Source organism: Hibiscus syriacus, unplaced genomic scaffold (assembly GCF_006381635.1).
Source record: "Hibiscus syriacus cultivar Baekdansim isolate YM2019G1 unplaced genomic scaffold, ASM638163v2 tig00110893_pilon, whole genome shotgun sequence".
NCBI classification, from domain to species: domain Eukaryota; kingdom Viridiplantae; phylum Streptophyta; class Magnoliopsida; order Malvales; family Malvaceae; genus Hibiscus; species Hibiscus syriacus.
Window position 1 is genome coordinate 10,189,985 of NW_024062901.1, and position 11,473 is coordinate 10,201,457.

The 11,473-nt window shown below is 35.4% G+C and overlaps 2 protein-coding genes across 2 annotated transcripts; both read right to left on the bottom strand.

Annotated features, from left to right (window-relative positions):
* Nucleotides 1-2,068: 2,068 nt before the first annotated feature.
* On the bottom strand, nucleotides 2,069-2,781 carry LOC120145453. The gene has a single exon (XM_039159281.1). The coding sequence runs from the start codon at nucleotides 2,672-2,674 to the stop codon at nucleotides 2,114-2,116; it is 561 nt and encodes a 186-aa protein (XP_039015212.1). The 5' UTR covers nucleotides 2,675-2,781; the 3' UTR covers nucleotides 2,069-2,113.
* A 1,066-nt stretch (nucleotides 2,782-3,847) lies between these two features.
* Nucleotides 3,848-9,622, bottom strand: LOC120145446 (squamosa promoter-binding-like protein 14). The gene is made up of 12 exons (XM_039159269.1): nucleotides 9,277-9,622; nucleotides 9,115-9,184; nucleotides 8,145-8,784; nucleotides 7,858-8,051; nucleotides 6,933-7,774; nucleotides 6,730-6,804; nucleotides 6,508-6,615; nucleotides 6,299-6,419; nucleotides 5,937-6,072; nucleotides 5,705-5,849; nucleotides 5,007-5,606; nucleotides 3,848-4,768 (listed from the first exon to the last, which is right to left on the bottom strand). The coding sequence occupies exons 3-12, from the start codon at nucleotides 8,738-8,740 to the stop codon at nucleotides 4,346-4,348; spliced, it is 3,240 nt and encodes a 1,079-aa protein (XP_039015200.1). The 5' UTR covers nucleotides 8,741-8,784; nucleotides 9,115-9,184; nucleotides 9,277-9,622; the 3' UTR covers nucleotides 3,848-4,345.
* Nucleotides 9,623-11,473: the final 1,851 nt, after the last annotated feature.

Consider the following 11,473-nt stretch of genomic DNA (forward strand, 5'->3'; position numbering starts at 1 on the left):
CAAGGCACATTATTTACAGTATAACTCAAGGCTAGAAGGGTTATCTGCCATCAAAATTGTCGAGTTCGATTCCATTCAGCTCGATGACACATCAATCGCACTACTTTCCAGTTGCAGTCGAGGTTTTCAAGTCGAGAAGAGGACCTGGGTTAACCGTGCTTTAGTGACAAGCAACCATTTTCAAGCAAGAGCTATCTGTCAATGAAGATTTCTCAGTTCGATTCCGATCCAAGGTCTTTAAACCGAGAAGAAGACCGAAGGGCAATGAGAAGCCACGTGCTGATTCAAATTCTGAACTACGGCTTTAATTTCATATCATTTCAAGATGAACTCGGCTTCACGACGGAGGAGTCATCCGTAACTCAATTCGACAGGGAGTTATTGAGACATCAGAGTCAATTTTCAACTCCACCGAACGAAAAGTGTGTCTTTTAATCTTTGCCCTATCCCCGTTACACGACTATGGGCAAAGAGAGGCAGCTGTCAACACACCTTTTCGTTCTACTAGGATTCAAACTCCTAAAAATAAGATAGAATTTTGCTAGGATTCAAACTCCTAAAAATAGGATAGAGTTCTACTATAATTTAAACTCCTAAAGATAAGATCCACAAGCACTATAAATATCCATTGTAACTCACTATTGTAAGAGACGATTTACGGACAAAATACAGAGGAAAATACAGAAAATACAAAGGCAAAGCTATTGTAAACGATTCGAAAAGGAAATAAAAGGTATCATTGTTTTATTTGTTCATTTCTCGCATGTGCACGTTATTTTTTTGAGATTTGGTTCGAATAACCCAAAACGTGGGTTGTGCCGATGACAAAAAATGGGTGGGGTTTCGAAGTTTCGAACCTAGATTTACCTCGAGGCGTGTTCATTTTTTTATCCTCCTAATGCGTAATATCAACGTTAATTGTCTTTCAAATTTAGCCCCAATCTTTATTTTTCTTTATATTAGTCCTTTTATTTATTGTATAGATATTTTTATTTATTTATTATTTATATTATTGTCATTATATAAATATATATACATATGTTATTTTAAATGATTTTCAATTGATTTTTTTTACACTATATATTATTATTATCTATACATATATTTTTTATTTATTTATATTAATTTGGTTATTTTTTAATACTATATTTATTATATATATATATATATTTTAAATATTTTACTTATAAGCATATTATTACTATATATATGTATATATATTGTAATTATCTTTATTTAATTTTTTTAACTTTATCATTATACATATATATATATATATATGTTTTAAATAGTTTATTTATAAGCCAATTATCATTATATGTATACTTTTATATTTGGTTTATATATTTATTTATTTTTGTTTTTGGTTTTTTTATATTATATTATATTTTTATATTATTATTATTGTTATGATTATTATTTTTCTATTTTACTCATTTATATATATATATATATATATATATTTCATTTATTTATTTATTTTTCCTTTTATTTTTTTTTACTTATTTTTATTCTTCATTTTTTATTTATTCATTTTTTTCCTCTGACACATCTTATGACTTTTTAAGGGTATTTTCGTCAATTAATCAGAGGTAAGTAATTCATTATCAAATTTTACCTTTTAATTTAAAATTATAATTTTCTTAATTAAGACAACGGAAAATTACGTAGTACTGAAAGGGCGGTTTAAGGGTGTTAATCCTTCCTTGACCGTAACCGACTCCAGAGCCTGACATATTTCTGGTAAGACGCAGATCAGGTAAGAAATAGGATATCCGATCAACCCATTTATTTTTAAATAAATGATCGGTGGCGACTCCCAATCCACATTTTTCAAGTCGAAGCCCAATCCCGAAACCCAACCGAAATACGGTTGCGACAACGGTAATTCGGGCGGAGACAAAATCGTTATTTCACAAATATTATCTTATCTCGTTTTCATTCCGTGATTTAAAACCCTCAATGAAATGAATAATGAATCTCTGATTTTCTTTTTCAAAAGTTAATTACACGCTCAGTTTTCAATGTAATTAATTAAATAAAAGTATATTTACATTGGACCTCATGAAAAGGTAGATCAATCCGTATACGTACGTACGTATTTGCAGGGAGATTACAGAACAGAACTTTCGTAAATGGTCGACAGTCTGAGCTTAAACGATCGGACGGCCAGTTTAGCTCGCCTGGAGGTGTGTCTCTGGAACTTTCTAATGGAACCCGATCTCAGCATCCCAGGAGGCTGAGGTTGCGGCTTGGCAAAGGACTTTTTGTCGGGAACCGATTCGGCGGCAGCCACCACCATCACAGGCGAAACACGAGCCTTCTTGCGGCGATTAGAGTCGTTTTCGATAGCACGACTTGCTGTGACGGCCAAAGCCGCCATGTCCGTAGACGCCAATCGGTTCTGGAGCTTCGAAACGGGGAGGACGAAGTAGATTTGATTAGCTTGCAGCTGGTAGTCGACATCCAAGGCCGGAATGTATTCGTCGTAACATAAGCTGTCGGAGTTGCAGAGGAAGATCGACGGAGAAGCTTCGGAGTAGAGAACCTGGGAGACGAAGACGGGGAGCGTATATTTGTGAAGATCGCCGTTGATGGAAACAACATGAGCAGCCGGTCGATGAGTTGAACCGGAGACCGAGTCTCCGGTACCGGAAGAGAAGCAAATCCCCATGGCATCTACCGGAATCGCAAGCAACAGAAGAACAAGAATTGAAACGAATTGGGAGAAGAACTTATATTAAAAAACACACACACAAAATCCAACGGAGAGAGAAGAGACTGAAGGGTTTGTTCAATATAAATAAAGAGGGAAGAGATTGAATGTGGACGGGGAAGTTGCCGTGAACATGGTTAAAAAAGTCAAAGAGTGACATCATCGACGCCGTCACGCGGGGGACATAAAGCACCGGTGACCGAGTTCATAATAGTCAAAGATTGTCGTTTTTCATAAACTGATAGATAATGCCTCGTGGCTGACTGACTTCCAAATAAAAATTATTTTTTAAAAAATGTTATAAATAGATTTATACATTAAATTTTCGTATTTGAAAAATAATTTTAAATTTAATATTCATTTCTCTAATTTTTTTTTGAAAGACCCTTTAATTTAGCTTTATAAATATAGTGATGTAAAGAATCAATTAAATTATGTGATAACTATAAAAGCAAAAGAAAGATGTGAGCAATGACGCGTTGTTTTGTGCGGTGTGTGTGAAGTCGCATTCTTGGAGTACAAACAATCAAGCTTGTCTTCGATCACAAGTAACCAACTTTAGATTTAATTATGATTAAAATTCTATTCTGTTATTAGTAGTCCGATCAGAGTCAAATTATCTGCCCCTGTTATTGACTCTGTGTCTACTTGTAGGTCTTAATTGCGGCATAATTCATCTCATTAATATAATGGTATTATCAATCACAAAAAATATGTTTATGTTTAGTGCTTAAATTATTATTTTTATTTCATTTTAATATCTTAACTTTATTTTGTTTTTCAAAATTATTATATGTTGACGTGTTACTATAAATTCATGTCATTATCATTAGAAAAAAAAGCTTTAAAAGGTGACATATCAAATTAAAACTTAAATTAAACATCAAACATGATTATAAAAAATAAAATTTAAATAGCACGAAATAAAAATAATAATTTAAATATTAAACATGCCCCTTACCCTAGTTTACGATTTATCCAACGGCGAATCTCGTGCAAGAGTTGTCTACCTGTGAATCTGTGATTGACCAAATCCACGTACAAGTGTGTATATAAATGATTAAACTTGGTCATATGTATTTGATATTCCAAGTACAACATTGTATTACTATAATCAACCCTACGCATCGTTCAGCGACTTTACAATGAGATAATGAAACTAATAATACAGACCATGACTTTGTTTCTCTAAAATAATAATCGAAGTGAAACATGCAAATACAATAGAATACAATGCAAGCACGTTCGTTTCTATTTATTTCTCTCATTGCATTGCTTACATCCTCTCGGACAACGTCTTTCGACTCTGTCACTTCCATTCCAAAATTTCAGCAGTGGTAACTTTCATTCAACCCTGTGCTCAGATCTTCAACTATGCCTTCTATGTATGGTTATAGGGTGTGTGAGATTACCACAATCCAATATACATAGGCCAGAGGGCAGAGCCTAAACGGCATACCCCATATCTCAGGTTTGCTCAAAGGCAATCAGCAGAATACGGAATCCTCCACCTGTGCCACAGGCCACGGCCAGTTTTATCTTCGAGTACTTGGGCTCAAATGTCCAAAGAACCATGCATAATCTGCCCATATTGTTACTTGCTTTGAAATGATTTACCCCCTCTACCAATTAAATCGTTCCGAAATCCAAATTTTCCCACTTAAAGGGAGAAACTTGACCGATGTCAGGCAAGCCCCGTAGGAATAAGCAGACACAAACACAGACAGCAGCAATGGCGAGCATCGAGTGGACATAAGGACGTTGAAGCAAACCTTGTGAACCTGGAAACCTATGTCTATACTTTGTTGCCACAACCGCACACTTGGCGCAAGAACTACAATTTTGCTTGAGCTGTGAACTTGTCTTGCTTAACTGCACTGCAGTGATGCCCGACTGCTCATCACCGATTGTCAGAGAAACTTGAGCATTCTTTTTATCAGCATATTTGCCAGCCACCAATTTGTTGTAAGAATGGTTGTTTCTCATCATAGCATAGGCATATGGAGACTGCCCATTTGTATCCAGAAGGGAATTCCAGTAGTTTAAACCAATCTACAAAAAAGTTGAAAAACCTTTTAGTAACTTGTTTACAAATAAATGAAATTGAGTAAACATGGTTTCGTAGTTTATGTTCAGGATAAGATCAGTAGTGTATCAGAAGAGGAAAAACACTACTAATCTAGGATGCAAGAAATGAACCTATTTAACTAAAATAGTCTGACAAAGGTTATCAAGAGAAAAGTTTCAATTCCTTACACTAAACCTAAAAAAGTGCTGTAATAACTCATACCTCCTGTGGATCATTTGTCAGCACGTCTACCAAATTGTCTGATCCAGATGTACATGCAGCCAAATGTAAAGGTGTGATTCCACCAGCACCTTGAAGATTTGGTGGGAAGATATATATTTTTGAGCTTTCGTCTCTGCCATTAATAGAATAATGTACAAGCAAGTCGGCCATATTCCTACACCTTCTTTTCACTGCTAGGCTTAATAGCTGAATCTCAGAGAGCATTGCCAGCGACTCCTTGGATAGCCCATCCATATCCGAGTTTCTTTCCACCAGCATGTCAAGAAGTACCTTTACCAAAGCACAATAGTCTCTCTCAACAGAGAATATGAGCAAAAATTTGAACTGGTAAAGGGAATGATCAGAACTCTTGGGCAATGGATCAGTACTTCTTTGGAATACCCATCCGAGTTCATTGAGAAAGTGAAGGACTGACTCCCTTGACCTTGGACGCTGACAATCATAATCATGCTCTTCAGAAATAATATCAGAAGCATTCGCTTCTACGTCAAGTTCATATTCCAGAAGTCTCAACTCTTTACAAATGGCAGCATCTGCTATTATAATAGGGAAACTGTTGCCCTTAAATCCACTTTCCACCTGCTCAAAATTTGGGGAAAAGTCAAAACACAACCCTCCAGAATTCTGAGGATGATCCAGAGAGTCAAACATAGTAATTCTTAGACATAAAGTCTTACCTCAATGAAGCAACGACCTAGTGCTTTTGGTGATGGAACCTGAATCTTAAAACCGCCCATGTTTACCTCATCACATGTGGCTCCCTTATATGCCAAGCCACTAATCTCCATTGATGAGTATCCTCCCATGTACGCACAATGAATCCTGCACAGTTTTCAAATTAACATTCTAGAATACAAAGACAATAGGAAGAAATTAGAACTTCTCATATAAAGTGCTCATTTTGCTTACTTGGTGCCAGGATTACTTAGATTTCTACCCCTCACTAAAAGAGAGGTTTCCTGTCCACCCACAATGGCCAGAGGAGACACTGAGATCAACTCAGGTGAACTACATGATCTCCAGGATTTGCATAGATGAATCTTTCCTGAAAAAGTCGAGAAAAAAAAAAAAACTTTCAAAACAGTTTATAATCCAACTGCATGCTTCAAATCAATCAACAAAGAAGTGAATACATTTGAAATCATCTTAAACCTAGTAAGTGATAATAAAGAGACATTCTCAAGGAGTATCAAAATAAATAATAATGTTTTGCATAAAGTAGAACAGTTTAAAGCTGAGCAACAAGAACCACAAATTTCCATCATACTTACCATCTTTATGAGATGCTAACTGTTGGTTCCCAGCATGAAGTAAAAACCTTGCCTTCCTCCAAAAATCTGAATCTGAGTCTTGCAACAAACAACAGACATACTGAAGCAGGTTTCCTTCAAGCTGAAAAAAAAATATGTGCCATACAAATGGTCAACTCAATGTTGGACGAAGGGAAAGTGACAAATGCAGAATGTAGTAACACACTCACATGCTCCCAGGAAGCAGATGACATTGACACATAGATTGACAGAACCACACATCCAGGCCTTATATAGCTCTCCATTTCAGACGGACTATTTGAAAGCCAATTATAAATCTGCAAAATGAGAGATCAAAATCATCAGTAATTCCCTAAAAGAAAGACTTCTATGTTATCTCCGCTTCCAATTATACGTGACAAAAAAGCCAAAATTGGCAAATAAATCCTCACCTGGGTCCGCAGTGTACCAGGGAAGTGGCTGGGGTCCTTATCAAACAGCTTAAAAATTATTCGCCCAGTACGATCCTGCTCAGAAACCATTCACCATTAGAAATGTTAATGTAACACACATACCCACACACATGCATGGTAAAAGAAATAAAAATGAAGTCTAACTAGAATAAAAATTAGAATAGGAAATACTTCTATGATACCTGAGAATCAGAGTTCAAGCTAGGGGGGGAATGATCTGACCCAGAAGAAGATGTGTACCCAGTTTGTGAAGGGAAATGTTGAAATGAACCATGTCCAGTTCCTCTTTTTGACCCACTAAAGAGCTCAAGAGGTAGGATAGAACCATGCCCCCTGCTTGCTTCAGCATTTGTATTAGTGTCTCTGCCAACGGGCGGTTTATCATATTTGACAGCTTCGGTTGTGCTATGCATTGGGAACAATTTTTGCACAACTGGAGATGAAGAAGGAGATCCTTCCTCCATTGGATTGCTACTATCGGAAGAGAAATACTTCCTAGAAGATGATAATTTTGGTGGGCCGTCATCCTCAGGAGAGGAGCTAAATAGCTGCAATGGTAAATTAGCTCTAGTTTCTTGAATCTGGCATTCAAAATCTTCAACAGGTGATTGATAACCGCTGCTACTTCTTTCTCCTCCAACTGAAGTGAACTCCATAGGAGTCCTGATTCGTGAACTGGGAGCAGCTACATTATCAGGACAGATCGACTTGGTCTTCTGGCTATCACTGCTCGGGCTGCTTCTTTGAGATAAATTTGCAAGGGCATCGGAAGAAGAAGGCGACAATGTAGCAGAAAGGGCAGCAAGCAAATCTACTGTAGATGGAGAAGTTGCATTTTTCCCATTCAATTGGTGTTGATCACCTATCAAAGGCTGATCTTGGCTCTTGTTCAAAGCTCCAATATTGGCCAACTTTGCAGCCAGGTCTGTGGGCAAAGGTAATGAATTTATCTTACTAAGAATCTGAACAAGTTGATCTCTATTTGGTACAGGTGAGGAATTAATGCTTTTGTTGTCGTTTTTGCCTGTATTTTAAGCAGACAAACATCAGCTTCAACTTAAAACAATAATTAGAAACTTAAACTCAATTTTAGAATAAATTTCTTGCCTTGCGTCCGAACCAAAAGTGTGAGCAAATTGACAATATCTAAATTTCCATTCCCAGCATTATCCCTGTTTACAGGGAGTAAAAGCCGTGAGGTCACATCTTCAGGTTGTGTCTTCCTTCTACGGCGATTATGCCCAGCGAGTCTACGCCTACAACTTCTTTTCCCCTCATCAAACTCGGAAAGAGGGTGAAACCTGCAGAAAAGAAAAATAAAGGTCAGGTGGGTTCAACCAATAGCTAAAACTTGATGCCAAGGAAGAAAACTTTAAGAACATAAAAGTAGCAACCTGCTACACTGCTGGCAGAACCTCTGTATCTGCTTCTCAACAAGAGCTTTAGTCGCTTTACTATGAATCTCGCACACTTTATGGCGACGGTGATAGTCCTTTGCACTAGAAAGATCTTCCTTACAATTATCAACCTGACACATGGGGTAGTTGGTACTCCCAGGGGATCCAACACGGACCTTTTTGTTAGGCCTGGACACAGACTCTTCCATAGAATTCAAACCCCCACCTAGATTCAGTTGCAGCCTCTCATCATCATCGTCATTTACTGCAGCGGCCTTCTTGGATGTTATAGAGTTTTCATTGCCAATAGCATGGCCTTTCTTTTTATGTTCTGCGGTGGCAGTCCCTGCCTGCAGAATTTCGGTGTTCAAGGGTTTGGCAATGAATCTTGCTGCATCCCACTCCCATAGCTTCGGGTTCCAATTGTCCCTGGGATTTGCAACACGCTGTTGCAAAGGGTCTTGGTACTGAAAATCGAGGGGTCGATAAGGAAGGTCACGTTTCCTGGACAAGGAAGGTGGTTCACAGAAGTGGCTGCCAAGGGCCTGTTGCATAAATATGGGAGGAGCTACTTGAGCGCCTACCTCCTCCATGGCTCTGAAAATAACTTGTTTTTTCCAGACACCAAATGATCTCTGGACAAAAGAAATGAATATTTTAACAAGTAATTTTGGGGATTGCATAAATAACTAAAACCAGCATAGAAGGATGTGGTTCATCTCATCAAAAAAGTCAAAATAAGAAAAGGGGATGATGAAAGTTGAGATGAAACCTTTTGGAGCATAATTTAGCGCAGATTATCAGATCAGACAAAAATTGGGACCAAGAAAAAAAAATTCAACTACCGAGACATGTAAAAACAAATTTAAAACTAAAAAAGAGAGCTAGATGAATGATACAATTATACGAGTAAACATCAAATATATGCGGATAAGTAAACAAAGAATATCTGAAAACAACATACATTTTCACAAAAATCACAGCTTGAGAATTTCACAGCTGATTATCAGATCAGACAAAGATTAAGAAGAACTGGAGACATGTAAAAATATTAAAATAAAAAAATAGTGAGATGAATCATACAGTACAAGCAAATAACAAATACAAGAGCATAAACGAATAAATCAGATACCTTTGACGAAATCTCAGCTTAGCGCTTCATCATCTCAGAAAAAAAAAAGCAACAGAGAAAAACGTAAAACCAACCACCGCCTTCAACCTTTCACTTCATGGCAATCAAAGATCTGAAAATCTCCTCTCTTTTTTCCCCAGGTACCAAGCATCGGACAAGGGCTTTCGTCTCTATTTGTGAAAAAAGAAGAAGAAAATCTTTCTCAAGGAATCAAGGGAGGTAAACAGCAAGGAAACGCGGTCAGATCCGAGAAGACGAAGATGATGAAAGCTGAAACAACTGGGAACTTGGGCTTGGCTCCACAACTTTGGTTTACTTTTTTGTTGTCTCTCTATAAGAATGGCGAAGAAAAAAAAAGAGAGGAAAACAATAGAACGTAGAATTTGGCAGTAAACTGGTTAGTAGGCTGTTTCTAATTTTACTTTTGGGAAAAACCAAATTGTAATCCATAACTTTGTAACCATTTTTATCTTGATCCTTGAATATTCTTTAATTCATATAAGATTGAATTTGGATTTTTGGTATTTTGATTGCTGCGCGTATGACACGTGACCTAATCTCAGTGTCAAAATATCAAGTTGATTAAATATAAGAAAAGTTAGCAACTTCATATTGATGTGGATAAAAATTAGGATCATATTGAAAAAAAATGTTAATTTTAAGGATTAAATTTACTTCAGATAATTTAATTTAGGGTAAATTCCACTAATACACACTGATTTTTTAGGATAACTTTATTTTGGTCATTAAAATCAGAAAATTTTCATTGGAGTATTTATCGTTAATAATTTGACATGACACGTAAAAGTCTAAAAAAAATCTGACAGTCACTACTCTTCTCAGCATAGTTTTTACCATTGTTGAATGATTTCTCCCATTGAAAAGAATATTAAAATATTTTCTTCAGTTCAAAAATTAAGAGATAATTTTTTAAATCTTATAATTTTTTTAATCTTTTTAAATCTCAATCAAATCTAAAATTTAAATTTTTTAATCAATCGTCAAAACAATTTAAAACTAAATTATATTAATCTTCTGATTAAATGGGGTTGGAATTAACGATGATCATGATATTTATAAAAAAAAATAGTATTTATGATGGCTACTGATCTAAAATGTTAAGGATTTCTTTTTAAAAAATACTAGATTTTAATGTGTCATGTCATCTTTTATTAACAATAACTAACGTTAGTGATGATAATTAAAGTAAATAAAAAGTTTGACTATTATATTATAATTTTTTAAAATTTAAATGATCAAATTTAAAATTTCTTAAAAGTTTAATGATCATCGGTGTAGTTAATCCTAAATAGATTCATCTTTAAAATGTGGTGTGGCCGTGGATCGTAAATTGCGGCAGTATTAGGGTTATATTTTGTTTAGAGCCGCCCACCGAGCAGCGACGAATCCAAGACCCTCGTCCCCCGTGAACTTTGTCTAGCACTCTAGCTTAGTCATTAGTGCAAGTAGTACGTTCTTTGTTGTTATTGTGTGTTCAGTACGGTTAATTTGTTAACTCAAAAGGTAAATATTAGGGTAAACTACATGTTTAGTATCTCAACTATTAATTTTATTTTATTTTGGTCACTTAACTATTCTTGTTCATAATCATGCCTAACATTTAGTTTTAGTTTCATTTTGCTCACCAACTATTAAAAAGTTAACGGAAATGATAATATGTCAACATAAGATAACGTCACGTTATAATTGAAGAGATTTCAAAAATATCACATTAATAGTTCTATTAATTTTTTATCGGTGGGTAACCCAAATAAAAGAAGAAAAAATGTAATGATTAGTATGATTTTGAAGGAAAAAAATACTAGTTGACCAAAATGAATAAAAGTAATAGCTAAGAAATAAATTTTTAATACCCTAAAAATTATGACCGATTTTGAGATTTTAAGTTTGGGTGTGTAAAATCCATAGCAATTGTTATGAATGACAAAAGGGTCTTTGTGTCCGAGTTCGATGAGGAAGATTTTATCACGAGTCTCGTGTCACATTATTTTATAACATTTCTTTGATTAAAAGGAAAATAACTGTTGTATTTCTTTCTTTTGTATGATATGTCAGGTTGCAATTCTAAAGTTTTATAATATGATTATTGCTAAGTATACATAATTTATTAATAATTTAATCTATTTATTATATAAATTATAATAATTTTACGTCTGACGTCATTAAAAATTAA

Excerpts from the sequence above, each read along its gene's own strand:
- LOC120145446 (XM_039159269.1), bottom strand. The coding sequence starts at position 8,740 with ATGGAGGAGGTAGGCGCTCAAGTAGCTCCTCCCATATTTATGCAACAG. Across the intron at positions 7,775-7,857 it reads ACTTTTGGTTCGGACGCAAG|GCAAAAACGACAACAAAAGC; the intron begins GCAAGAAATTTA and ends CTTAAAATACAG. Across the intron at positions 6,073-6,298 it reads GTTAGCATCTCATAAAGATG|GAAAGATTCATCTATGCAAA; the intron begins GTAAGTATGATG and ends CGACTTTTTCAG.
- LOC120145453 (XM_039159281.1), bottom strand. The coding sequence starts at position 2,674 with ATGGGGATTTGCTTCTCTTCCGGTACCGGAGACTCGGTCTCCGGTTCA.